General features: G+C 39.6%; 1 protein-coding gene and 1 non-coding gene across 3 annotated transcripts; both read right to left on the reverse strand.

Annotated features, from left to right (window-relative positions):
• Positions 1 to 1,919: 1,919 nt before the first annotated feature.
• Positions 1,920 to 16,308, reverse strand: TMCO5A (transmembrane and coiled-coil domains 5A). 2 transcript variants are annotated; one of them, XM_007180429.2, is made up of 12 exons: positions 16,274 to 16,308; positions 15,167 to 15,316; positions 14,627 to 14,750; positions 14,178 to 14,228; positions 13,382 to 13,453; positions 10,227 to 10,283; positions 9,714 to 9,773; positions 9,221 to 9,285; positions 8,232 to 8,289; positions 7,942 to 7,972; positions 6,384 to 6,396; positions 1,920 to 2,118 (listed from the first exon to the last, which is right to left on the reverse strand). In XM_007180429.2, the coding sequence occupies exons 1-12, from the start codon at positions 16,306 to 16,308 to the stop codon at positions 1,920 to 1,922; spliced, it is 915 nt and encodes a 304-aa protein (XP_007180491.2). The 2 variants fall into 2 exon arrangements, with proteins under 2 accessions (XP_007180491.2, XP_057400439.1); XM_057544456.1 differs by lacking the exon at positions 7,942 to 7,972 and having other exon boundaries at positions 6,384 to 6,424.
• On the reverse strand, positions 5,413 to 5,520 carry LOC114237784 (small nucleolar RNA U13). Its single transcript, XR_003623295.2, has one exon. It is a non-coding gene; the product is annotated as a small nucleolar RNA U13 (small nucleolar RNA).
• Positions 16,309 to 27,994: the final 11,686 nt, after the last annotated feature.

The following is a 27,994-nucleotide window of genomic DNA, read 5'->3' on the forward strand; positions in this document are numbered from 1 at the left end:
ATCATTGAGCCCTTGTGTTTTGAGGGTTGAGTCTTCAGACCAACCCCTTGACCTCCAGAGGGTGGGTTTCCTGAGAGTAAGCTGACTTCCCAGACTGCAGGGCTTCCTGTGGAGGCAAGGGTGATGGTGGGAGAAACTGGAGTCAATCTTAATCCTCTAGGAACTTGACCTTGGAACATACATCTGGGTATGTGAAAGGAAGGAGAGGTGCAGCTTCAGCTGTGGCGCTAGGGTTCTAAGTATGGGCACCCTTAACACTGAAGAATGAGACGTAGCAGCCTCAGCAAAATACACCATGTCAACAAGATCTTGGATTTTATATGTGTGTGTGTGTATATATATATATATATATATATATATATATATATATATGGCAATACATCCTGGTTTGCTGAAACAGCCCGGTCTAGTTTCTCTTGTACTGACATAATTATTAATAGTGTCCTTTCCTATGATCAGATATGTCTCAATTTGGATAATTAATTATTTAATCAACCTGTGTAGGACCAGTTTTCAACAGTGACATCATGTGGCCCCAAGAAGAAATGACAGTGAACCAAAGAGTTAAAGTTAATTCCCTGCTAGTGTGGAAGCCAGAATGACCCCTTTGTGCTCTTGGACTTCAGAGCTGTTAAGGGTCCTGATCATTTAGGAGGGTGAGAAAGTTCAAGAGGTAGTTTGAGTATATCCTGTTAATAAGGCACATGGATGGTTCAGCAATTAATTGGAAGAATAGGAGGTTTGACCATATTTAGGTTACCCCAAGTTTGTGAAGCAGTTTATATGTCATGTGCTATTTACTTTAGAATCTTTGCTTACTTTAGCCCTAGAAACCTGGTTCTTTACATATTTATATTGAGCTCTTTGCAGTAGTTTATCTTGATTTATGATCTTGAGAAGCTATAGTTTTTACTGGTAAGAAGACATATAAAGTGAGCTACAGCTTTGAGTTTTAATTGCCGAGGTCGGATATTTATACGTAAGGCTAAAACTAGTGATTAAGTGAACGTCAGCTTTTGCCAGTCCAGTATCCCTTTCCCCTTCTCTGGGAATTGAGTGCCCCCTTTCCTCTGGGAAACACATTCCATATAGTTTACATGGGGCTGACTCCCTTATCTCTTTCTTGTCCCCTTACCTCCCCTGCCCCTTACAAGAGTTTGGACATATGGTTCATGGATTCATGCTTGACTAATCAGAGTATTCCCATCCCTTTGGCCACATTGATTGTGGGACGGGGTAGACAGTTGACCACAACTAAGTCAGTTTATCTGAAATTTCCTGCTGGAGCTATTAGAAAAGACTCTTTCATTCTGCTAAGGATGCTAATCTGGTAGTATGAGTCTTAGGCTGTTGGCAGCATCTTCCCACTAAAAGGAAAATGCCCATCCAATGAGATGAGAAGAGAGAGATGAAACTCCAATGACATTACGTTGAGGCTTCTGGATCCAGCCATGCCTGAAGCCCCAGATTTTTAGTTCCATGAGGCAATACTTTTTTGTGTGCTATAAATTTATAAATTAGCTTAAACTAAGGCAACTTACAACCAAAGAATTCTAATGTAAGTAATGAACAATCTTCTGCTTTGCAGGGATCCTGTGTCTTAGATTTTTAAGATTCACTAGAAGAATTGATCAGCTCTAATTTTGCTCAGCATTTATGATATTATTCCAAAAATAGTCTACTTTGTTTACTATTGGTACTATTTAGCTTATCCATATAGCCACAGAAATCCATTGACAGAGCTCTTTACTGGGCAAGGTTAATCTTGGAAAGACTATGTGAGGAGGGATGGTAATCAAGTAGGCAAACCTCAAGGAAATAACTGAAGAAAACCTCTTTCCTCCACAAGTTCCACCATCTCGTAGTCTACGGACTCAGATACCACTTGCCTTCTTTTGCTCCAGGATATTTCTTGGGGGTCAGTGGGGTAACATGTCCTCTGCCTCAAGCATGAGAGATGGAAAGAGAAAGCATCTTAGCTTCCACAAGATGTTCCTGCTCAGTATCTTGGGCAGTATATTGACAAAGAGATCTGGATTTATAAAACTTATGTGGAACAACAAGTAGCCCAGCAGTCTGATGAAAAACAGGGTGGTGAAAAAGAAATATTGAAAAATCCTGGAAAGAGAAAGCCAAAAAACTGTTAACTAGAGGTTAGAAAACCTGGAACAAAATAGTCATAATCTAAATGCATGTCTGACTCCTTGATATTCAAATGTCTCTACTCTTAACAACCCCTTATAAAGGTAGCCTCTTCCCATATGCTGGCCTGCCAGCTACTCTCTCTCCCATCACCATGTTTAATTTTCTTTCAGCATTTATCACTATCTGAAATTATCTTGTGTTGTTTTTTATTTTTATTTTGGAAAATTGTTTTCCAAAGTAGTCGCACCAACTTATACTCCACCAGCAGGGTTTATGTTTCTGTGGATCCACATCCTCTCCAGCATTTGATGTTATCAGATTTTTAAACTTTTGCCAATCAGATGGGTATAAAGTAATATCTCATTATGGTCTTGGCTTGCATTTCCTTGATGAACGATGGTGCTGAACATCTGTTCATAGGTTTATTCATCTTTTGTGTTTCCTCTTGCCCACTTATCTACTATGTTGTTTGGACTTTTCTTATTAATTTGTAGGAATTCTTTATATGTTCTTGATATTAATCCTTTTCCATTGTGTGTATTTTGAATATCTGCCCTCTACTTTATAATTTTCACTTGCTCTAAGGTGTTAAAGAACAAAATTTATTTATTTTTTAATGTGCATTTTATTTATTTATTTTTGTCTGCACTGGGTCTTCGTTGCTGTGCCCAGGCTTTTGCTAGTTGCAGCGAGTGTGGGCTACTCTTCGTTGAGGTGCACGGGCTTCTCATTGTGGTGGCTTCTCTCTTTGAGGAGCACAGGCTCTAGGCTCATGGGCTTCAGTAGTTGTGGCTCGCAGGCTCTAGAGCGCAGGCTCAGTAGTTGTGGTGCACAGGCTTAGTTGCTCTGTGGCATGTGGTATCTTCCTGGACCAGGGATCGAACCCGTGTCCACTGCATTGGCAGGCAGATTCTTAACACTGTGCCACCAGGGAAGTCCCTAAAGTTATTTTTAATAAAGTCTAATTTATCAACATTTCCTTTAATTAGAATCACTTCTTTTTGTATCTTGTTTGAAAAATCATTCCCTACCCCAAGGCCTAAAAGATACTATTTTGTGTTGAGTTTATGGTAGTTTAAAAATATGTCCACAAATTCTTTGGTATTCCTCCCTTAGAGAGATTCTTCTCCATTGGAGTGTGGAATAGACTTAATGAATTGCTTCTAAAGAATAACATGTCATGGAAATGACAGCGTGTGGTTTCCTAGACTATGTACTAAAAGCACTGTGGCTTCCTCCTTACTCTCAGGAGAAAGCCAGCTGTCAGGTTATAAGGACACACAAGTAGCCTGGTGGAGAGGTCCATCTGATGAAGAACTGAGACCTCCTGCCAGCAATCAGCTGTGTGAGTAAGCTCCTTCGGACATAGATCCTTTAGCCTCAGCCCAGCCTTCTAATGACTGTAATTTCAGCCAACATCTTAATGGCAACCTCGTAACAGACCATGAGCTAGAACCACCCAGCTAAGTAGCTCACAGATTTACGATGCACAGAAAGTGAGTTGATAAATGTTTGTTGTTTGTAGCCACTAAATTTTGGGGTAATTTGTTATGTGGCAATAGATAACTAATACTGAGTTTTGTAGGTTTTTTTTTTAATTGGTATTTAAGTCTTGAACATATCTGGGTTTGCTTTTTTGTTATACTGTATAGTAGTAATTCAATCTTATTTCTTTCTCATCTGGATAACCATTTTTTCCCCACAATATTTACTGAGCTGTCAATCCTTTCTTTCCCCTCTGACATATAATCACTGTCATATATCAAGGTTCTATATGTGCACTGTTTCTGAGCACATGTTCTTTTCCATTGGTTGATTTTCCTATTCCTGTGGTAATACTACACTATCATAATTACTGTAGCTTCCCAGTAAGTCTTGATATCTCAAAGGGCATGTTTCTCATTCCTTTCTCTTCTTTAAAATTGCCCAGGTTATTTTTGACCCATTTACTCTCCCATATACAATATATTTTAATATCATTTTATTCAATTCCATGAAAAATCTTTTGGGGAGTTTGATTGGGATTGAGCTGATTATATTAATTATTTAGAGGCCATTGATATGTTTATGATATTAAGGCTTCCTATCCATGATCATGGTATTTCTCTTCTTTCATTTATATTACCTTTAATATTTCCTAATAAATTTCTGTAAATTTCCTTATGGTTGTCTTGATTTCTTATTTAACTGATAAATTATTGTGCCCTTGTGGTTTTAATATGATTTCCACGAGCAAACCTCCACTGTTTCCTTTGCTATATTACCCTTATCTGGTCGTGCTGGGCTGCATTCTGCCTCAGGACAAATTCATGGCCCACCTCCACTCACCAGTCAAAAACAGCCCCTTCCCCTCCAGTTTTCTTAAGTTTTCCTGTAGAGTTAATCTTGGTGACAAGAGCCAGGATCCATTCTAATACAGGATCTTGCTCAAAATTAGAATCAAAAGCCTTTTAAAAGCCTCTTCCCACCACTCTCCTTGAAGCTGGATACAGTATTCATGAGAAGGGTCTGGGATGACATGCCCAGGGACAATCTTAGGAATAACCTAGCTTTCTAATTTCTTATCAGCGCACAGTATACCAGTGCTCCAAGGATGCTGGATCAGAGCAAGAGGAAAGACATGTGTAGTTTGATGTGATGAGCTAGACTTGCTGGGCTTATGTTTCTTTAGGCTACTAACTCTATGGCAGATCGTTCTTATCACAGGAACATGGGCAATTCCATGCTGGGCACTGGTGTTGAATTATAGGCGAAGGTGGCCTAGGAGTTCTAGGGAAAATTCTGCTAGTTGTTCTGGGAACATGTATTTAAGGATATTGAAATATATAATTCTTCACTTATCTGGTATGAAGGAGTATCCCTCTTAAGCAAATTTTCCAGACAGTTGGAGCTGACCTTTAAGCACCAATAATTTTATGTTAACCATTTTGATTGGACTTTTTCTAAATCACATTTCATACCACTTTAAATATATGTTTCTCTATGCCTTCTTAAACATACTATACTGAACATAATTTGACCTTTTCTTAAAAATGCAGGGGCTTCAATACCAATTTTACTTTGCTATCACAATGATTCCCTAAGGACTAATATCCACTCATTTGTTTGAATCTTGAGTTCTTATTTGGTTTAACAAGATTTTTGAGCAATTATTATGTGCTGAATACTGTTAGGTGCTGTCTCCTTTTCCCAATCATTTTCTCTCTCTTTTATCTGCTGTAAGGCAGTGGTATACTTGCATTTAGAAATTCTCTCCCTATTTTTATTTTTCACATTAGGGGGTAATGTGCTAACATTGTGATAAAGTTTGAGGGAGGCACATCTCACACAATAGTGTAAAAACCCAATCTTCATGCTTACGAACCACAGAAGGACCTCCCCATTTCTTTTTTTTTTTTTTTAAGTTTTTAAAAAAATTTATTTTACTGTGGTGAGGACACTTAACATGAGATTTACCTTCCTAACAAATTTTTAAGTGTGCAACACATTATCGTTGACTACAGGTGCAATGTTATACAGCAGATCTCTAGAACTTAATCATCTTGTTTAACCAAAGCTTTATGCCGATGGATTAGTAACTTCCCATGTCCCCCTCCCCCCACCCCCTGGCAGCCATCATTCCACACTTTGATTCATGAACTTGACTGTTTTAGATACCTCATATAAGTGGAATCATGCAGTATTTGTCTTTCTGTGACTAGCTTATTTCACTTAGCATAATGTCCTCAAGGTGCCTCAGTGTTATCGTATATTGCAGAAGTTCCTTCTTTCTTTTTTATAACCCTCCTTGTTTATTCTTTTTATTTTTTAAAATTTCTTTTGTTTTCTGTTTTTAATTTTAATTTTTAAATCTTTTATTTTTTTGTTGGAGTCCCCATTTCTAATCAACTGATGTTACTGGGAAACCAGACACATCAAACTAGTTGAAAGTGTTGAAGGGAAAAGGGGGTAAGTATGAGACTTGTCACATCTCTTCTAGGTGATAGGATTCCTGTTTCTGATTACTGCTAGGCCACTGGCTTCTAATACTGGAAAGCTGAGATTAGTCATCGCCTTTGGACAAGGAAGTCATAACAGTGAATTGAGAAATGTAGTCATTGATAAAACAAATTTGTTGACTGTGTGTGTGCGTGTGTGTGTGTATACAATGTTCTCCTTGTCTAGACTTTGCTATCTGCTAGTATGGCTAAGTAGAACTCCCAGTTTTCTGGGAAGTTTACTCAAAGGGATTTACTTACGTTTTACAGAACCCTGTTTTCTTCTTTTGGAGAGAGTTATCCTGGGAGAAGAAGAAAGGACAGTGATAAATAAACAATTTCTGGAGGCTGTTATCACTGCCAAGTAGTACTGAGCCATTAATTAAATGTTATTTTAGGTAAAATTTTACAAATTTTTTCATATACATAAGCAGATGAAATTTTCAAAGCCAAATATATGTACATACATATGTGTGTGTATATATATATATGTGTGTGTGTATATATATATATGTATGTGTGTGTGTATATATATATATAAAACTGCATTACCTTTTTATATATTGATAGGAATAAATGAAGACTTAGAAGGGTAGGGTCATACAGCTTGTAAGTGGCAGGACCAGGCCTGGAACCCAGGTCCTCTCAGTTCACATTCTGGGCTCTCTCAACTATACCCTTACCTTCTACTTAGCCAGTGACCCTTAGAAGTTTACAGGCTATAAAAACCACACAAACATATTCCAAGAGATAAATTTTGAAAGCTATAAAAGTGTAAAGATGAGAATATATCCTGGATTTCTGTAACATCCCTCTTCCAAAATATTTTCTCAGTTACTTCATTTTCCTTTTAACTTCCTTGTGAGATAAAAAGGAAGAGGGATTATGATCACACTTTAAAACTGTGGAAATGAGGCTTGCAGAATTGGAATTAGAAAGCAGCTTTCTGGGTTACAAATTTGATTCTATAGCTTGAGTGAGATTAAGTGGCATGCTAGCTGGTCAGCTGCTCAGGCAGCCTCTCTAAAGAGATTGCTCAAACATCATAGGTCGTTGAACCATCACATGGACTCTGATAATCTTGATGAAGACAGTCCTGTTGTTTCTCTGATAGGTGGTCAGAAGGAATACTTTAATAAGGCACCGGGAATAGATGGTGGGACACATCAGGTAGCATGCCAAGCTTGGTTCTAGAGAGGTGGACTTCAGTTAATTTCAGGAGTTTTGCTTGCTGAGTGGAATACATAAGCTTGGGACCAGAATAACCTGTTCAGGACAGTGGGAACTATAGTCACTGTGGACATGGTCTAACATATATTCAGACATCTGGAGGACCTCAAGGGTAATAGTCAAATGTTGATATTTGCTTTTAAGGAAGAGATGACTTCTCTTTTCTGAGATTATAAAGACCATATATCTCAACAACATAAACTTTCTGCTGAATGTCAACCTTGGCTCTAAAGGAAATATAAATTACAATTAAAGTCCAATAAACTTTATCTATGTACTTGCTTCCACAAGACACCAAGCAGGCCAAGAGGCCTGGTGCTCTACATCCACATCTGTTTCCTTCAGACCTTTGCATATGTGCTGGTGACACATGATGTTAAAGATGAATAGACACTGAAGCTGTATCATGAAGAAGCAACTGCTTCCTATGTTTTAACTCATAGGCCAACTCTGATTAGATGGTGATAGATGCCCTTGGTGTTCTGTGCAGTAAAAGATTCTGGAGCATGCTGGGATCATCAGGAAAGAGTGCTGTGATTACGGGAGATAGAGGAGTGGTGTATGTGTCATGTATTGGCCTTCTCTCCACAGAGTGCACCCTCAGTTAATGTTCCTTCTCGCTTCTATTCTAAACTCTCTTTGGTCTTGGGCTGGTTTCTTTGAGAACACATCACTTGCACAGCTGTAAGAGGGAAGGCAGTTGTTCCTTAGCATCCTCTTTGTTTGTTTAGGGTTGAAATGCTTTGGAATTATATCTGGTACTGTTCTTGGAAAATTCACATGGGAAGATTGCTAGATGTTTGGTGGCTTATAGTGATTTTGGAAACTCCTTTGAAAGGCAGTGACACTGAAGAAGCTGAAGATGGAGTAGGTGCTTACCTTGTTATTTTGGCCATTACGCTCTTTGCATGCTGAGTTCATGCTTATGACTTTTGACCTAGGGGGAAAAGAACCAAGATAGAGATTGGATAAAGTGCACTCAAAGATTCATATTATATGATGGTTGTTTAAAAACAGTTTTATATTCTAATTCTATTGTAGCCAGTTGCTACATGTAGCTATTAAATTTAAATTAATTAAAATAAAAAATAAGTTCCTCAGTCATACTACCTGTTCTTCAAGTACTCAGTAAGTGGCTAAGTGGATACTTAATAGATAGTATAGAAATATCTGTTGAATAGCCTTGTTCTAGAAACTTAGCTTAGCAGTCAAGCCATACCTAGTACTCAGGAAGGATTTTTGGGAGACTTGAAGGTATCCTTTAGGGGCAAGGACCTCCAAGTCCTGGTGTCTTGGACACAAGGCCATGGTGTGTACCTGCCTATTTAGAGGCTTTATGCAGTTTGGGTCTCTTTCTCTTCACCCCAAGATTCCAAAATATTTAATATATAGAGATACTTCTTGACTGAATTAAGATTTAACATCTAAAGAGGGTCAAGAAATGGAAGTGAGGTTTTTGGTTTAGTTTCTCATCATTTAAACTCTTTTGACAAACTCAAGGGGTATTTTTTTGGGGAAGGAAGCTTTTATTTATGTTTAATATGAATGTTCTACTTATCAAGGTGCCTGACCACTAACCCTTTTTAAAGCACATGTTCCTACCCTTAATGTAAACGCAAATAATTGGTAACATGATAAAGCTATGAAGGGAGATGTGTTTCTACAGTCTTTGAAGGATGGGAGAAGGGCCTGCGTTTTAAAGTTGGTGTGGTTCAGTGGGAGTCGACCTGATCACTACAGAGGGGAAAGATATGTGGTGTTGGGGGCCTCACAATTCCAAACTGGAATTAGAGAGATGTTTGCTCTGACCCAGGCTGAGATGGAGTTACCACTAAAACCAGGATGTTCCTTTGTTTGCCAAAGCTTACACTTCTCTCTCGAGAAACCGAGTCTCTAGTTCTTCTTCTATTTTCTTCAAAGTTTCCTGGTACTTCTTCAAAGAGAAATAAAAGAAAGCACGGTTACTAATTAAAGCCCTGTGCTTTTCCTAATCATAATAAACATGCATTATTACACTGTAACATAAATGTTTGGTATTCCCACTGCCACTTTTTCTCCTTCCTAGCCTCCACCCCACCACTACTGATCTCTCACTATATTTCACCATTGGACAGGTCCCTGGGGGTAATTGGGTTTATAAACAGGAAAAGTGTTCATTATTAAGGTAAGGGCACAGAGGCTGGGAGACCAGGGAAGTAACAGAATGATATTGGTGGTGGAGTGTCAGAGACCCTAAAATCCCTCTGGAATGACACTTTGAAGAGTTAAAATTGTTCCAGACAGTATGCTCTGAAAAACCTGGTTCCATTTCACCCTGTACCTGAACAAACCCTTTGCTGTCCCTTTACTGAGAGGCTGTACCTTTATGCAGAGGGCCTGATCTTCACAGAGCTGGGCCACAAGTGCATAGTCTTCTATTACCTGGGGAGACTAAAATTTATTAGTCTTAAATTTTCTCAGTGAATTGCTATAAGAACAATAGTACACTTGTTTCCTCCTGTGTACCAGACCCTAAATGTGGTTTTCTAATTGTTCTAAATATTTTTTTTTGTACATATAAACTAATGTTTTTGAGGGTAAACAAGCTGTGTTTTATAGTCCCATGGGGATTATTTGGGCACAGTTGGGAGAAGAATAGATACTAATTTGTGGAAGATATAGATTATGAAATGTATTCTATAAAAAATATTAAATAGAAGGTAACTTAGGAGACTGTAGTCATCTTCCTTTCCTTCATACCCTCCTGATCCCATAATGGTTTGGGATCTAGAACCTTATTATAACTCAATCATTTGAGGAATGCATCAGATCGTCTGACCAAGAATCGAGTATCCCTTCCTTTGGGAGGAGTAACATTGAAGTTACTGTGGTTACCTTGGCCAGCTCCTTCTCTTGGTCTGCACAGGAGGCTTCCAGCTGTTGTAACTTAACCTATAGACAGGGAAGGAGGCTGGTAACTCAGCAAGGCAAAAACAGGATTCCATTCTGAAATGCTATAGCAAAGGTTATCTCACAGGTGGTTGAAGTGCATTGGGCACCATTTCAGATATCTTTTTGATGGAGGGCAGTCAAACTGTCCTTTGCAGCTGCCTGGTGAGCCTGCACTCTTGACCACTTGAGTATTCATCAGTGCTTCCTTTGCCCTTAAACTTCAATTCTTAGCTTCCTTCTTCCTTAGCTATTTCTCTTAGAAAAACATCAACCTTGAAAAATTCAGTGTCACTTTTGCTTTTATATATTCATGGCTCACTCCTTTCTTTCTCCCTGTATTTCTTCTTTCCTCTCTTCCTTCCTTGAATATTTGATGAAAGCCTATTCTATATTGGCCACTATACTGGAGTGACAGGGAAAGGGCAGGGGGAGTACTGAGGATACAATGGTGAACAGAATTGATAGGCTTTCTGCCTCACAGAGCTGACATTCTAGTAGGGGGACATAACAAATGAGTCAACATGATAATGGTAAGTGCTGTGAAGGAAATAAAAGCAGAGTAATGTGCTGAGAGTGAGAGTGAGTGATGGCATAAGAGCTAATATAGGTGGTTGGCGAAGGCCTCTCTGATGATACTTGAGCTGAAATCTGAAAGATAAATATTAGTCAAATGGAGATCTGGAGGAAATATGTCCCATGCAGAGGTTACAACAAGGGCCAAGACTGGTTACTTTGGTATGTATGAAGAAGTTATGTGGCTGAAGCACAAGGGACACTGGTAAGGTGGGGAAAGGTAGCCACTGATGAGATTACATATGTGGGGCATTATAACTTCTAAAAAAATTTGGTTCATTTATTTATTTATTTATGGCCGCGTTGGGTCTTTGTTGCTGCACGTGGGCTTTCTCTAGTTGTGGCGAGCGGGGTCTACTCTTTGTTGTGGTGCACGGGCTTCTCATTGCAGTGGCTTCTCTTGCTGTGGAGCACGGGCTCTAGGCACGTGGACTTCAGTAGCTGTGGCTTGTGGGCTCTAGAGCACAGGCTCAGTAATTGCGGCGCACGGGCTTAGCTGCTCCGTGGCATGTAGGATCTTCCCGGACCAGGGCTCGATACCGTGTCCCCTGCATTGGCAGGTGATTCTTAACCAGTGCACTACCAGGGAAGTCCCCAAAATTTGGTTCTTTATTCTAATTGTAGTGAAAAGCCAGGAGAGAGCTTCAAGTGGTAAAGACACAATCTGACCTGTGTTTTTAAAGAAGAGACTTTTCAATATGTGGGAAGTGAGATTGTTTAGGAGTAAGAGTTGAAGCAGGAAGACTTGTTAGGAGGCTACTTCAGCATCCAGGTGAGGGTTATGGTGGCTTGCAAGAGGGTAGTACTATTAGTAGTAGTAGATAGGGAAGAATGGATGCATTTGGGTTATATTCTGTAGGAAGAGCAGATATAACTGTATTTTCCCTTCCTTCCCTTTCAGCTCTGTTGTTCCCACTTTCATCTAGGGATCATTATTTTACATCTGGACGCTTCTAACAGTTCCTTTCCCCTCCAGTCAGTTACATCCAGGGCCAGAAAGAAAAATGTGCTAAAGGCTGTATTTTCAAGACAGTGGCCTGAGTCACAAGGAGTTGAAGCAGGCATCCCATTAAACTACTGAACTAATCACCAGCATGCAAGAGGAACAGAAGCAAAGGAGATGCTGTATATTTCATAGAATTAGAGATATCACCTAAGAATTCTACAAAACAGGTGGGCAAAAGGGAGTGATTCAGAGGGTTAATAATACTCTAGAACTCTTTAGGGCCGGGCTGGTTGCTGCTAGGAAAATAATGGCCCTTGTTCTGACAACACCTGGAACTCTCTATTTATAGTTTGTCAGCTCAGCTCACCTGACATAGCTAGCATTAAAGTGTCCCCACTAGATTCTGGTGGCCTTACTGTCAGGAAAACTTGTTTTGGGCAGGGGAAGGAAGAAAATCAATCTCTGACTGCCGCAGTTATATGGTAAGGATAGTCATGGGGCTTCATAATCCTTTCTAGTCTTAACTTCACTTTCTTCCTGATATACACACAGGATCCAGATTTCTTTCTTTCCAGGTAAATTTCCTGGATGTGCGTGACTAAGCAAGCTTACTTGGTGGCTTTAAACAACTTCTTCTTCTTCTTCTTCTTTTTTTTTTTTTGTGGCCATCAACACTAATTTGACCAAGAGAAGATAAGGGAGTGATTCTCTATTCTTTCATTTTATATTTCTATTTTCAGTGTGTCCATATCTTCATAGGCTTCATATACACAGTATGGGCTTAAGTGTGGGCTTAATAAGCTAAAGAAAAATTAGATAAGGCAAGGATAAAGATGTAATTCTACAGAAAGTATCAAGTTAGAATTTTACCAGTTCTCTAAATAAAAAAAGTAAGTCTCTAATTCTTCTTGCATCTTTGATCGGATGTGTTGTGGTTGTGTCCAGGTTCTTAGCTCTGGAACACAATTAGAGAAATGCTAAGCACTGTCTGATGCACTTAGCATGCAGAACTCACTAGATACTTGAATGACCAATTTAATGATTTCTTTTCTTGATTGGATTCCATGACAGGATGTGTAAGTTGCCTAGCATGCAGTAGATTTATAGATCCTAGCTCTGCCTCTATGAATTCATACATATGCCTTAGCCAGACTCTTAAATAGTCACTTTAAAATTATGTGACTTCAGGTTTTAGCTCTCCAAAAAATGGAAAGAATACTTTATATACGCAATTTCACTCAATTTTCAAACGGAGGCTGGGAGGGACTGATTAAATTGCCCTTCATATACCACACTAAGTACTGGGGACAGGATTTAAATTAGGGACTTCAACTGCCTCCAGTGTTATATATGCATTTGTGTTCTGCTCATCCTCATGGAAGAAAGAACAAAATATATGGCTTCAGAGTAAAATTCCTTACTAAGAGCAGAGGAAATGTCAGCACTCAGTGGCCCAGGCTTATGCCTGACATGGGTAAAACTACAAAGAATTTATCCCAACTTTGACAGTTGTTTCCACTTGAAAGCTTGTTTCCTGTTCATATAGTCCAAACCCATTCAAGATTGCTTTTCCATTTACCTTTGACTCTTCTGGGGTTCCCTTTAGATTGCCTTGTTCACACTTAGTTGCCTTTTGAGATTTCCTTGTAAGCTACAGTTTAAAATAAAAAAATACATTGCAAATAAAAAATACATCAAATAAAAAAAATGAAGAAAACAAAGACATTCTCTGGTGTGTGTGTGGCCTGGTAATTTGGTCTTGATAAAAGCTGCCAGGAGGTGGTCCTTTGGTGGATACTTGGTGCTCTTGGAAACATCTTTATTCTACCTCTAACTTCTTCTCACTAGTCTTGGCCACCAAAGCTAGAGCCTGCTCAAGGCAGGGGTACTTTTCTGAACCCCTAATCCATGCTGGGTTATTCAGGTATGGGTCAGAAAGTAGGGTATCATAGGAAGCCCACTGTATTCTGAGCAGGAGTTGAGGTAGAGGGAATGCCTAGACAAGGAAGAGGGAATCCTTAGGAATTAAGTATTTTTAAGTCTCTGTTGAAAGTAAAATTAACTCTCACTACAAAGTTGCCAGCCAATCACTTTAACAGAGTGTCTACTGGAATACCTTCTTTTGTAATAGAATGAAGGAACCTATGGGATCACTGAATACCCTGAATAACCCACTCACTCCCTCCATCTGATACTTGCAGGGAAGATCCATGGCATTTATTTAGGTCATGAAGCTCAGCCTCAGGAGAGTAGTATCCACCCCAGCACAGGCCTCTCTGACATGTGGGATCCCCTATGATCACTTTTGCTCCCTTGCCTCTTTGGTGCCTGGGGATGCTGTGGGAACACTGGGGAACACAAGAGCCCCATCCCACCTTTCTTTCAAGTTCTGCTATACTGTGGACCAGAGTCTCGTTCTTCCTTTCCTGTTGAGAGAAAGAAGCAGAGTGTAAGTGTGCATCTGCATACCATCATCTGTCTTTATTTAGTTGATTGTTCTCCATTTCACTCCAGTGATGATTTCCTGCAGGAACTCTACCTTATTGCATAAGGTCAGGTAAGGAACCTGTGGTTTGATCTCAATACATACACACCAACTTACCAGGGATAGAGATGCCCACACGCAGGGCTTCCCAATACTAAGTATTACCAAAGAAACCCTACCCTCCACACATCCCTTTCCATGCATGGACACATCCTGCCATGACTTTTGAGTTGACTACTAGTTGTATTTAAAAAGGAGAGACTAGCTTATCTGATAGTTGATGAGAGACAGGATGATGAATAAAACCTATCATATAGCTCTTCCCAGCTTCTTTCTTACCAGTCTGGCTGTTTCTTCTTCTAGCTCCTGCAAGGCTCTTTCCCTTTCCATGGTGGTGCAGTTCTCCTTCTCCCACTCCTCATCCTCTGCCAGGTCTCTGGTCTGAGTGATCTCATTTTCCAGCCTAGATGATGCAAGCACACACTGTGAGGATCTGGCAGAACTGATACAACACAAATATCAGTTTCAGGGGTACCTCAGTGACAATAAACACGAATCTCAAGTTGGAAACCACTCTTTCCTGGATCCTTAGACTCAGAATCACTTTCAAGGCAGGAAAAGTAAGATTCCTCCGATTCCCAAGTCAAACACCCCAATGTTCTTTCAACTCAGGTAAATATCACCCAATTTTTTTAGGAATCTCTTTAAAACTTGCTGTATTTCAGGGTTTGAGCCACAGAGAAATGCCAAAGAATGAAGAAGAAACTTTTCTGTACAAAATTTAGGTCTCTAGAACAAACAGGAAAATTTAGTGTTGTCTCTTCTCTTCCACACCATCCTCTGGATGGAGAACTTCCCTCATGGAACCCCAACACTCACCTCTGAATCTCATCTTCTTTCTTGTGGATTTTGAGAAGAAGGTCCTGATTTGCTTCATCAATTCTCTGCATATCCCTTTCAAGGTCCGTATTCAAACTGTTAATGTTCCTCTTTGACTGGGCCAGTCTTAAGATTTCCACTTTCTCTGACCTGTAGACTCAATCCCCAAATTGAACAAGGGCCAGTTATCTTAAGATCAGTAATCTTTGGACTAAAGGGGATATCTAGAAGGCATGTAATTCATTAACCTGGCTGTTTCTGGAAGCACATCTTTCCTTTTTCATTCTTAGGAAATTATATTTCTTAATCATGCTCTACAGTTTGTTTCAATAATTCTCAACTTGGTCAGCAAGAGAGGTTTTTCTCAGGCTTTCTCAGCCAAAGGGCTCAATATACTAGTGCACCTCCACTCTGGTTCCAGAAGTCTTGCTTCCTTAAATAGTCTCCTGCATTGGTTTCTCAGACAAATTGTTCACAAAATCTGCTCATGCAATACACTTTTATTGAGTACTTTTATCCAGGTAGCTGGCACATTCCTTAAGATTGAGCCCAGCTTTATGCAGAGCCACAAGAGATTTCCACCAGCAGGTAGGGCTTCAGTCTTTCCCTTCCTCCTCCCATCTCAAAACTTCTCTTACAGTGCCTGCTACAAAGCTTGAGTATCTATCATGAGAGTCACTTCATTGAGCACACAGATACGATCCAGGCATTCACTTTCAACAACGCAAAAATCTTTTTGAAGTAAATATGAATAAAATAAGGGTAACACTAGAGTAATCTAGAAAGGGTACCTGGCACATGGAAGCTCTCAATAAACTTTTCTTTTTCTTGTATCAATTAATTAGTTTGCTTTCCAAATGATTAACCATAAATAAGTTAGTGAGGTAGACTTTTGAGTGAGGATGAGGGATGATTTTGGAAAAGAAGACTTTATAATAGCTATCACTTCAGGAGGGCATGAAGGGCTTGAGGTGGAGTGCAATGGGGGAGGGATAAATAGTAGATGGAGAGAGAGAGGGAGACTAGAAGATGAAGGAAGACATCAACAGCAGACCTGCTTCATACTTGGTCCTTGGATGTGGCTTTGCATAAATCATGATTACTTACTCATGATCTAGTTGATCTTCCTTGTGTTCTTCCATTGTAGATTCCCTAAAATATCAGCAGAGATGTATCTAATGAGTTGGGGAAATGGGTCCATTTGTGAAGTAGAGTAACTAGCCAAGAGCCCCCAAATATAGAAACAAAATTAACTGGTTTCTTCCCTCCAACTTCACATTTTGGCCATGACAAAATTCAGCCTTTTGGTTTTCTGCTTATGTTCTGATTATGCCTCAGTAAGGATACAGGGATAATGCTGGAAATTTCAGTATATATCCTACTAGCAGGTATATTCAGGGAGAGTTCACCAACACAAAACCCTTTGGAATTTATACACAGCAATAAGAATCAATAGAGGTCATCAATTGTTCTCAAGTCCCTTTCTACTCTAGGGCCACTAGCTTTCCTAAAGGGCCCATGGGCATGGGTGTAGGTGTATAACTTCTCTGAAAAGTAATCTCTCTGCTCTCTAGCCTGGCCTCTATAAGAATCTCCAGATATTAAGATCTTAGTATTAAACAGGGCTCAGAAAAACCAAGCAGAAGTAAATTTGTCTTGCTCTGTGCCTTTGGTTTCCTCTTTAAATCCATTACTTCCATAAACTCCACCTCTCTTCTGATGTGTATGGTCTTCCTGATTCTGCCTTAGGCAATTAGCTTCTGAAGAGTCTAATCTTTCCCCAGTGGAACTGTCCAATAGAATCTCAGAACCTTCTGAGGTGTCATGACTCTGCTATTGACATGGGGGGCAGCATGTCACAGTGGGGTGGGTGGCAATGGTTTCTCATCATCTGTGGAGACTTCAGACCCTAGATGGTTGTGTGTGTTTCATGGTCACGTCTTCCCTTTGGCAGCAGTAGTTTAATGGATCTGATTTCTGGGCAGTATGAAGGGGTAGCCCCTGTCTTTTATTTCTCTGGCAGATTGAGCTCCCTTGCTTCAAAGTGTGACTAATATGGAAAGTCTGATTCCTAAGGCCAGCAGTCTAATCCCATCATGTAGCCAACTAACTACTCATTCATTGGACAAACACTGAAACATTGAAGGAGCTCCTATGTATGCCAGGCACTGTTCTAAGCATTAGGGAGACAGAGTAAACAAAACAGCCAAGACACCTGCCCTCATGGGGTTTACATTCTAGGGCGTGTGTGTGTGTGTTGGGGGGAGGGATAGCACAAGCAGCATGGGCCAGCATACAGCCTGAAAGGCCAGCAGACCCAGGAGCAGCAAGAGGAGCCATGAAGACCCAAAGCTCCTCCTTCAACCCTCCTTAAGGATATGTAGTTTTCCCCTGCACCTGCCAATATCCTGGGAAAGAGGAGAGCTCTGGAGAGGGAGAATCTCCCTAAGACTGAGAAATTACCTGAAAGAGATTTTTAACTGGGAAAAGTCTATGGTGTCTTGAATTGGCCCCATTGAGTCTTTTCTGCCAACTTAAGGAATCAGAGCTAGAGGGGAAGATAAGATCATTTGCAGAATATAAAGAATATGTTTCTGCATACCTGAGTATGTACATTTTGACCAGATTCTGCACCACTTGTATGTGTGTGAATCATGGAAACCTGGGAAGGTTTGGATCTCAACTTAATAAGGACCGCATTGAGTTGATTTGTGGGCCAGAGTGACTTCTTAACATACTGTAGTTTCTAACAAACTATTTTTAAAATTAATGGCCTCTGATGACCCCCATTACCATCTCCCTTCTTCCTGAAAGAAGGCATTTCATTGCTTTATGAAGCTGTACACAGAAGAGTAATTAAGTAACCATTCAGGCCAATGGCCTCTCCCAGGAATTAATGGTAGGGAGAGTTCATTAACCCCAGCTGGTTATAGATTCTCCAGGAAATACCCTGGACCAAGGTTATTGTAGCTATTAATGGATTGGATAGGGACTTTAACTGGGATAAAAATAAAGCTCTATCTCCTTCCTGGGGAGCTTTTCTCCTTGAGGGGCTACCAAAGGCAAGCCTGTAGGAGCAGCAGAATCCCAAGCTTGGGGCCTGTGTGGGATGAGGACAACAGATTGCTATAGTGAGAACTGCTAAATCAAGGTAAAAACAGGGCCTAGGGGGCAAATTAAGGTCCTCGATATAAGCCTTCCTGCTCTTTAGGAGGTTTGATTAACATCCGGTTCAGCTTTAAGGCAGCTGTTTTCACCTTGTTAACTTTTCCGTGCTGTGCCCTGCCCCACACAAAAGAGTTACTGAGAGACATGTCAGATTTTGCTGCATTGCTGTCAGGAACGCAGTGGCCTCTGTGTGGAAGTCTGTTGGGAAAATACGTGCTCTTTTCCAGGCTGGGCAGTCAGGCTCTGTGTGCTGTGCCTCACCTTTCTGCTGTAAGGGGCCTGGCCAGGTGTGTGAGCCCTGAATGGAGCTGCCTGGGCCCTGGCCCTTCCGGCTGCCTCAAGGGATGGAGAGCTATATCTTCTGCTCACCTCATTTGTCCTCACTTTTACTTTGGCAAATTCTTCTTTGGATATTTTTATAAATGAGCTTGATCTTGAGGCTTATAGCCAGGCAAGGCTCTATAATCTCATTTTAGATCATTATTTTTCGAATACAGAATCAAGTGTGCCATTTTCCTTAAGTCCTTACTTACTTTTAGTGGTTATTTCTGCTAAAGGGGCTAATATTCAAAATATACAAAGAACATACACAACTCAATACTAAAAACCCCCAAACAATCCAATTAAAAAAATGGGCAGAAGATCTGAATAAACATTTTTCCAAAGAAGGCATACAGATGGTCAACAGGCACATGAAAAGATGCACAACATCACTAATCATCAGGGAAATGCAAATCAAAACCACAGTGAGATACCACCTCACACCTGTCAGAATGGCTCTTAACAAAAATACAAGAAATAACAAGTGTCGGTGAGGATGTGGAGAAAAGTGAATCCTAGTGCACTGTTGGTGGGAATGTAAATTGGTGCAGCCACTATGGAAAATGGTATGGAGGTTCTTCAGAAACTTAAAAATAGAACTGTCATATGATGTAGCAATTCCACTTCTGGGTATTTATCTGAAGAAAACATAAATACAAATTTAAAAAGATATATATTGTACATCTCTGTGTTCTGTATAATCTTTAGGCTCATAAAATCTTTTTGAGTTCCCTTTCAAGAATAACTTTCTCAAAAGCAGAAACTTGAAATAAACCAAAATGTGAAGGAAAAAAGAAAAAAAGGGAGAATGTATCAGTAAAATTAAATATTTAAAAATTTATTGCATCATTGCTATTATAACAGCAGTAAAGGACTACAAAATGAAAGTTCATCAAGGATTCACCTAAGCAAAAAACTGTTTTTCCAAGTTTTCTTCTATTTTTTGTCTATTAATAAACCATCTTTTATTGTAATCGTAGAATAGCTATGTTGCTGTGTTTTGCCTTTTCACTTAATGTTTTTTACAAACATTTTTTCAGGTTGTTACATACTCTCTATAATTATCATTTTGATCGTCGCGTAAATTCTGCTGAGTTGATAATATGCAAAATTTGCTTCACCATATCCTTCTCACCAAACTATTTCTCTGTTTACGTATCTGTCTCCTCTTGAGAGCCAGGAGAATGCCTGTGTTTTCTAGGGCTGCCATAACGAAGTACTAAACAAGACTGGGTGGCTTAAACAAGAGAAATTTATTTTCTCACAGTTCTGGAGGTTGTGTCCTGATCAAGGTGTTGGCAGAGTTGGTTCCTCCTGAGGCCTCTCTCCTTGGCTTGCAGATGGCTGTGTTCTCTCTGTGTCCTCACATGGTCATTCCTCAGTGTGTCTGTGTCCTCATCGCTTCTTCTTATGAGGACACCATTCATATAGGATTAGGACCCACCCTAATGACCTAACTTTAAATTAATTACCTCTTTAAAGACCCTGTCTCTAAACAAAGTCACATTCTCAGGTACTAGGAATTAGGATTTCCACATATGAGTTTCGGGGGAACACAACTCAGCCAATATGAGATACTCAACAGTTGTTTTACTGTGACCAAATTTATGAACATTCAGATTGTTTCCCCACCTTCCTCCCAGTTGAAAGCAATTCAAAGAACGTATTTGTGTAGTTATTATATTTTTCAAGTATAACCAAAATATAATGTTAAAAATATACACTTATATTTTTACCATTTTTGAATGTCTGTTCATTATCATATGAGTCAACTGCTTTATATTTTACAGATAGGAAAACAGGACAAGAGAGATTAAATGTCTTGCTGGGATTAAAAAGATTAAAAAGAACTCCCATACCTGTGACCGCATCCCTCAACATTTTCTAGTTCATTCTGCAGTAAGCCTGGGAAAGTGCAATAGAAAGAGGGAATTTCCTCAGCTATAATACGGAGCTGGTATTATGGAGTACTGATTCAGTGTAACCCACATTTTAGTGACATAATTTTTGTTTTCAGTGAGGTCATTTCTTCTGAGATAACCAATGCTTGGTCTTTAATCACCCTTTATTTTATTTTAAATTTGCTTCTCTAGCTTTAATTAAAAATTTGCAATCACAGAGTGATCATTAAATGGAGGATTCCTAAAAAGGATAACTAGTGCCTGTGCATGCACACTTTCATAAAAAATTTACACTGAAATTTGGTGTAGTTTTATACTCCCTTCTCAATTTTTCTAACTTTGTGTTCTTTCTGTCCTATACTGGAAACACAGTTCTTCAGGTTATACCTGAAAAATATTACAATAACACAAATTTGTTACTGTACAGTTCTGGAGGTCAGAAGTCTTCCATGGCTCTCACTGGATAAAATCAAGGTGTTGGCAGACCTGCATTCCTTTTGGAGGCTCTAGGAACAAATCTGTTTCCTTGCCTTTTCCAGCTTCTAGAAGCCACCTATATTCCTAGACTTGTGTCCCCTTCCTTCACCTTCACAGCCAGGAGTAGAGAATCTCCACATCTCTCTCAGACTCTGACCTTTGCTTCTGTCATCATGGTGCCTTCTCTCACTCTCATCCTCCTTCCCTTCTCTTATAAGGACCCTAATGATTACCTCCGGTCCATCTAAATAACCCAGGATAATCTCCCTATTTCAAGATCCTTAATCACATCTGCAAAGACCCCTTGCCATGTAAAGTGACATATTCACTGGGGATTACAACATGGACATATTTAGGGGTCATTAGTCTGCCTCACTTATCTTAAGGAAAGGGAGAAGCAGCTCTCCCACCCTTCCCTTAGGAACGCGCATCTCACTAGGCTAGGGAGGGGTGGCACTCCCACCCTCCCCCATTGTGGGTACAGACTCACAGCACAGCCCTCTGAAGAAATGCCTCCAATCTTATTTCAACTTTAATTCTAAAAGTAGACAAGGGGTTTAAGAATCATCTGAGAAGTTCTCCAAATAAACTATTTACACTCAAGTCTTTATCTCGAAGTCTGTTTTAAATTAATTTTTTGTCTTATGCTTTCCTGATTTCACTGTTAAAATATTCCAGTAGCAATTAGTATGTCAACTTTGGTGCCTACATAAAGTATTATAATAGCAGTCAAGTACGGAAACAATAATATATTATTTCATTTCTATCAGTTAAATGATTCACTTCCCTCTGATGAAGAGTTAATTTTGAAAATTCTAGGACATATTGTTTTCTTTTACTTCCCACTTTGTGTCCTGATACCTTGCAGTTTTCACATTTATATGACTTAGAGTTAAATCTTCAAGTGGCATTTCACAGAAAAGGTTTATTGAGAAAATTTCAAAATGGTATATTGGAATGGATAGCTGTGTGTGATCTGTTTGATTTTTCTGCTCCATGGCCTGACAGCTACAAGATTCAGCTCTGAGTCAGGCTCCAGGACCACTCCCTCTGATCATGGGACTCTAACGCAGATAGAACCCAATTAGCCTGCCCTCCTGTTTTCTCTGACTGTGCTCCCAGCCTGGCACCTGAGCTCATGCCCCATTGCTGTGACGAGTATCCTATTTTGTTCCTCAGTTTCAGGGTCTGGAACTCTGTTACAAGCCTACCTGGGAAGGCAGTTCTGGCTAATTCTGCAGGTGGAGGATGTTTTTATCAGAACCTCATGCGTAGGTCTCTGACTCTAATTTCTTCCTCAAAGCTGGAGCCCATCCAGGGCTTCCTCATCTCTTCAAGGTAGTGCCTGCCGAAGTCCCCGTGTTTCCTTGGTCTGTCTGTTTACAGGGACATGCCCCTATTACCATTTGTTGGATTTCCTTGGTTTTAAACACCTGCCCTGTCTCCCTCCTTTGTTTATACCAACTCTCTACAACTCAAACACTTCCTGGGGAGCCATCCTCCTCTTTGGTGCTGAATTGGAATCTTAAAAGCTGCATTTTCCAGAAGTTGTATTTCACTCATGTCTCAGCAGTCCCTCCTCATATGGAACATTCTGCCATGGGTAGAATCCTTGTAGTAATAATTTTAATGTATAAATTGAAGTGTTTCTTGTGGAAATTAAAAATGAGATTTTAGAAATAGGATATATTTTGAAAATTCTATGTATGGGGTGTAGTCTGGTGATATTTAAACACATAAAATCATTTTGAGGAACTATTTTCACAAATAACATAGTGTTGTCAAAGGCTGAGTTATGCTACTGTTCAGGAGAGAGGTTGCTCCCCATTAAACTTGATCTTTTTCTTCCAATATTCATTGCTTTTTGTTTGGCTCCTTGTAATATTCAGTAGGCCTCTTTCCTGAGAAAATATGAATAAACAAACAAAGATAAAGTTGAATGTTTTCTTAAGCCAATTTTAGTTTTGAACAAAACATCTCTGAGAGGTCAAACTCAAGATAATTTCAGAATTCTAAACAGGTTTTATAATCTCTATTGGCAAGAGATGTGTATTTGCAGAATCTATAAAGCTTTTAAGGTATAGTTGATATTGAAACAATAATGACCCAGGAACAGGATATTTCCCGGAGATTAATGACCAGCTGGGAGGGGTTGATGGCCTGAGGTGTAGTTGAGGGCCATTAACCTCAGACAGTCATTAAAGCCCAGGAAACGTCCTATGTCTAGGTCGTTATTGTTATTATAAATTGAAAATGGAAAAAAGAAACAGGCATACAGATGATCTGAAGGGCGACTCCATTTCCAATGGTTTGAACAGGGAGCGTTCTGGGAGAATTTATTCCCCCATCCATTAGCCAGCCAATCTCCCTGAATCCTCTGTCACATTGCCCTTCAACTGATGGGTCTTTGTGCTGGAAACCCCTGGATTCCCCAGGTACTGAGTAGAGAGAACAGTTCCTCGTTGTAGCTACCTTTGCTCAGAGTGACTGGATTAAGCAAATAGTCATGGTGAATGACTTTGCCACTGCTCTTAATTGCATCCCACATTGCCATCTACTTGCTTCCCCTGAGATCAGCTGTTTTCTCTATTTAGCTGCAGTAATTTCCCACAGCTGAATTTTAAGCCCTTGAATATTTTGTTTGTGCTTATTTCCCAGGTCATTGGGGGTGAAAGTGCACGTTATTTGCTTTGCAGTTGTGTTGTCTCTAGTCAAGCTAGATAAGGCATGCCAGTCCAATTCCTTCTTCAATTTCCAAAAAGTACCATGACTCAGAGATATTTTGAATTCCTAACTAATAAGTAATGCTGAGTTTTGAATGTTATAAGTTTCAACTTTGAATTAGTCCTATAGCAGCAGATTCACTTTCCTCTTTTTTTTTCCAAGCAAAACATTCAAAATGGAGAAGTAATCACTTTAGGTTTCCAATATCACTTCAGGGCTTCATAACAAATAGTTGGATATGAAATATTCAGCTGCTTTATTCTGATACAGAACTTGCCAATTTGTTTTGTTCATTGGCTATAGGAAATTTCATATAAGACAAAAAAAAAAAAGCAGAACAATATGAGCATCATGAGGATACAATTTCCTTTACTCAGTGGTCACAAGGAGATGTGAGCCATGTATTGGATCAGCTCAAATTCATCACCAGTGACTGTAAAAAACAAAAAAAACCCAAAACATTTCCCTTGATAACACTGGTCAGAAATATCAGCTTTGTAGAATAGCATATCAATGTATAGTACTAGGCTGCCAATATTGTTAAGAATTTTATAAATTTGAAGTCTGTCCTCAAAAGGCTCCTCTTCTCCCTGTAGTGGTGCTTGACATTCCTATGTTACGTATGACTTTGGCCTAAGATATTGAAAGGCCCATTTAAAATACAAATGCTAAGTTTTCAACCATTGATTCTCATCTTCATTTTAAGTTATTAAATCTTCCAGACCACAGTTAACCTGGGGATTCAGTATAACCAAAATAAGATTAATAAAGAATAAAGGGAAGTATGATGAAAGTATTCTTTTTTTCAAATCCCTGTCAGTGTAATCTGTGAAATCCCTTTTCTTGTCAGGGTCTTCAGAGTAGTTCACATTCTCTTGTATCCCTAAAAGTCCTCGTATTACATCATTTATTCTCATTTTAACAACTATTTATTAACATGTTTTTTTGTGTGTGTGCCAATCTGTTCTCTGTTTCCTTCTAGCTCTCTTCTTTAGGCTGGCATTCCTGGTAAGGTGGGCGAACTTTCATTCAGGCCACAGGACTTGTCATTGCCTTACGGTGATACAACTCTTGAAATTAATGTCACCCTATAGGGCTGTAAGTGTTGCTCTGATGATGTGGGGAAGAATTCTCTTTTCACCAGCTATGACTTTTTTGTACAATAATCTGATTTTGAGTTTTATTTTCTTAGTGTGCCTGTTGATTTTCAAATTCTTTTTAATAATTCTCCTCACCCCTTTGACTTCCTATATCACCTCTTCTAGTGGAATTTGGTGTGAGTTATTATGGAAATGGGTTGGGAGATATTACAAATGATGTTGCCTGTGGTGACCTATAAAATTAACCACTGGCCCTCTACTGAAATAGGCATCTCGAATCTCCTATTGAGATGAATTCCCTCCGTATTTCACACTGCCATGGAGTTCCAAGGCCCTTTTGCTGAATGTGTATGTAACTGTCTCTACTCCATGAGGTCATTTCTCATTGGTAAAGGCCCTGTAATCATCCTGTGTAGTCCACACATAAGCCCACTGGCATATCTGAACTCTTGCATTGCAGAGGTAGAATAGGGACCCTTTGAGGACTCTCATATCAGATTATTTTTCTGAGTCATTTTTACTGTGCTGCTGTAAGGGATACCAAAAGGCATAAGTATCCTGAGTGTACAACCACAGTATAATCCAGACAAGGGAGAAAAAGGGAGAGAAGATCAAATAATGACGGTCTGCTGTCCTCATTCTAAAAGAAGATGAGAGCATGGGAAGATATAACTAAATATATTTGTTGAAGAGTTTCAGTGCATTTGGGTTTAAGCTTCCAATTACTGCTCTTTTTCATTGTACTGTGGTACCGTTAAGTACCATACTACCTCACTGTAGGCAATTAATAACAGGTACCTTAATAATATGTTGGCTAGATTGCAGAATGTTCCAGTCACTTTAAAAAAAAAAATATTTATTTATTTAGGCTGCACAGGGTCTTAGTTGCAGCACACGGGATCTTCATTGAGTCATGTTTTGGTTTCTTTATGCAGGATCTTTAGTTGTGGCACATGGGTTTAGCTGCTCCGCGGCATGTGGGATCTTCCCGGACCAGAGATTGAACCCGTGTCCCCTGCATTGGCAGGTGGACTCCCAACCACTGCGTCACCAGGGAAATCCCTCCAGTCACTTTTAATTATTAGAATAGTCTTGTGTTGTTGTTTCAAGTTTTAAATTAAATTCAGAGCTCTTTCCCTCTCATTCTACAAAGAATTGACTTCACCTTCCTCCCTCCTCTAGCTTCTATCATGTTCATGCGGTGTAGAAGAAGAGGGACAGGGCAAACACCTCCTTCACTGCCGATGGTGAGGTTGAGTTCTTTGCTTGGCTAGCTGTCCTCATTGGTTTGGCTCAAGGTAATCGTTAATGCCTTCTGTGTGGCTGGCACGTAGTTGCTGGTCCTCTCGTATGTGAGTTCTTCTGAGTGTCTCCAAAGTCCTTCCCTTCTTAATGCATATTTCCTGATGTGAGAAATCTGGCTTTACCTTTTCTACTCCCTTAGGCCCTCCAAAAGGTGATCACCTCCGAACTGAGATCCCCTTTCTTCGTGATCAGCCCTCTTGGTGGTCTGGAAGGACAGAGTTTAGCAGATTTTCTCCTCATCTGTTGACTCTTAGGAAAATCATCCGTCCATGACATGCCAAATAATGAGGCAAATAACTTCTTGGCTACCTCTCCTCCCAGCCTCACTATGCTCTCTAATTCTCTTTTCCTTGGCTCAGGTAACTCAGGTGTGCTAGCTAAACAGATTGCCAACTGGAAAGTGAACTTGCCCATATTCCTTTCATGTAGTCACCCCCTATTCTTTTTTTTTTATTTTTATTTTTTAACATCTTTATTGGAGTATAATTGCTTTACAATGGTGTATTAGTGTCTGCTTTATAACAAAGTGAATCAGTTATACATATACATATATCCCCATATCTCTTCCCTCTTGCGTCTCCCTCCCTCCCACCCTCCCTATTCAACCCCTCTAGGTGGTCACAAAGCACCGAGCTGATCTCCCTGTGCTACGCGGCTGCTTCCCACTAGTTATCTGTTTTACATTTGGTAGTGTATATATGTCCATGCCACTCTCTCACTTTGTCCCAGCTTACCCTTCCCCCTCCCCGTATCCTCAAGTCCATTCTCTAGTAAGTCTGCGTCTTTATTCCCGTCTTGCCCCTAGGTTCTTCATGACCATTTTTTTTTTTTTTTTAGATTCCATATATATGTGTTAGCATATGGTATTTGTTTTTCTCTTTCACCCCCTATTCTTAACATGAATTCCCTTTGAGCCCTCTTCCCTTGGTTTTTGGTAACAAGGTAACCTATTTTCTTTCTCCTTCATGGAATAGTGTCTCTTTAAACAGCTGCGCTCCTCACTGCCCTCTAAGTTCTCTTCTCACATTGCCCAGGGAGAGATGGTAATGATTAGTAGTAAGGCTTGTTCTAAACTGATGCCTGTTAGTAAGCTCCCATATATTAGAATATGGGGGTCTTACAGTATGTTAGCGTTCACCTTTGATCTTAGATGCTGTACTGGGGAAATTGGAAAATTTCCACTTGATATCCTGATTCAATCCAGAGGAAAAAGAAAAGGGGAGAATATTAAATAAAATCACTGTTGCTGTTCCTATCCTAAAAGAATAAAATCAGAGTCAGATAACCAAAGATGAATGGGTAGAAACTACTGTGAACCATTTGGGGAAATTTGCTGGCCCAAAGAGGGAGAGGCTTGCCAGAAATCCTAAAAGGAGTCCAGAGGGATGAGACTCCTTTCAGGGGCACCTGGTATAATAGTCACAGTTAATAGAAAAAAAAACCAGAAATCACATTATGCTTCTGTTCTGAGTCCCTGATCTCCTTCCTGGAAAGAGCAGAACTGAAAATATGAAGATAGAATCAAATTATAGGGAGTTGGAGGGAAACAGAGAGTACCAATGTGCTTTAAGTAAGTTCAGATCTTCAGACCCTGATACATTACATCCCAGGATACAAAGAACCAATGAATATGATTTCTGATTACATTTTGGTCATCACTAAGAGTAGTTGTTTTTTGTTGTTGTTGTTTCAGTTTTTTTCTTGAAAGTTTACTGAAAGTTTACAGAGAAAATGCGAAAAAGTCAATTAAAAAAAAAAAGGAAAAGGATTTTGAAAACTATAGCCTAATAATTTTGATGTCATTGTAAGCATAATTCTTGACTAAGCTATTC

Source organism: Balaenoptera acutorostrata, chromosome 3, assembly GCF_949987535.1.
Source record: "Balaenoptera acutorostrata chromosome 3, mBalAcu1.1, whole genome shotgun sequence".
In the NCBI taxonomy this organism is placed as follows: domain Eukaryota; kingdom Metazoa; phylum Chordata; class Mammalia; order Artiodactyla; family Balaenopteridae; genus Balaenoptera; species Balaenoptera acutorostrata.

What these genes read in the sequence shown, in the direction of transcription:
- TMCO5A (XM_007180429.2), bottom strand. Translation starts at nt 16,308, where the DNA reads ATGGAAGAACACAAGGAAGATCAACTAGATCATGA. An exon ending in TAGCAGAACTTGAAAGAAAG is followed by an intron (nt 13,454 to 14,177) that starts GTGGGATGGGGC and finishes TTTAAACTGTAG; the next exon opens with CTTACAAGGAAATCTCAAAA. An exon ending in GTAATGGCCAAAATAACAAG is followed by an intron (nt 7,973 to 8,231) that starts GTAAGCACCTAC and finishes TTAGAATAGAAG; the next exon opens with CGAGAAGGAACATTAACTGA.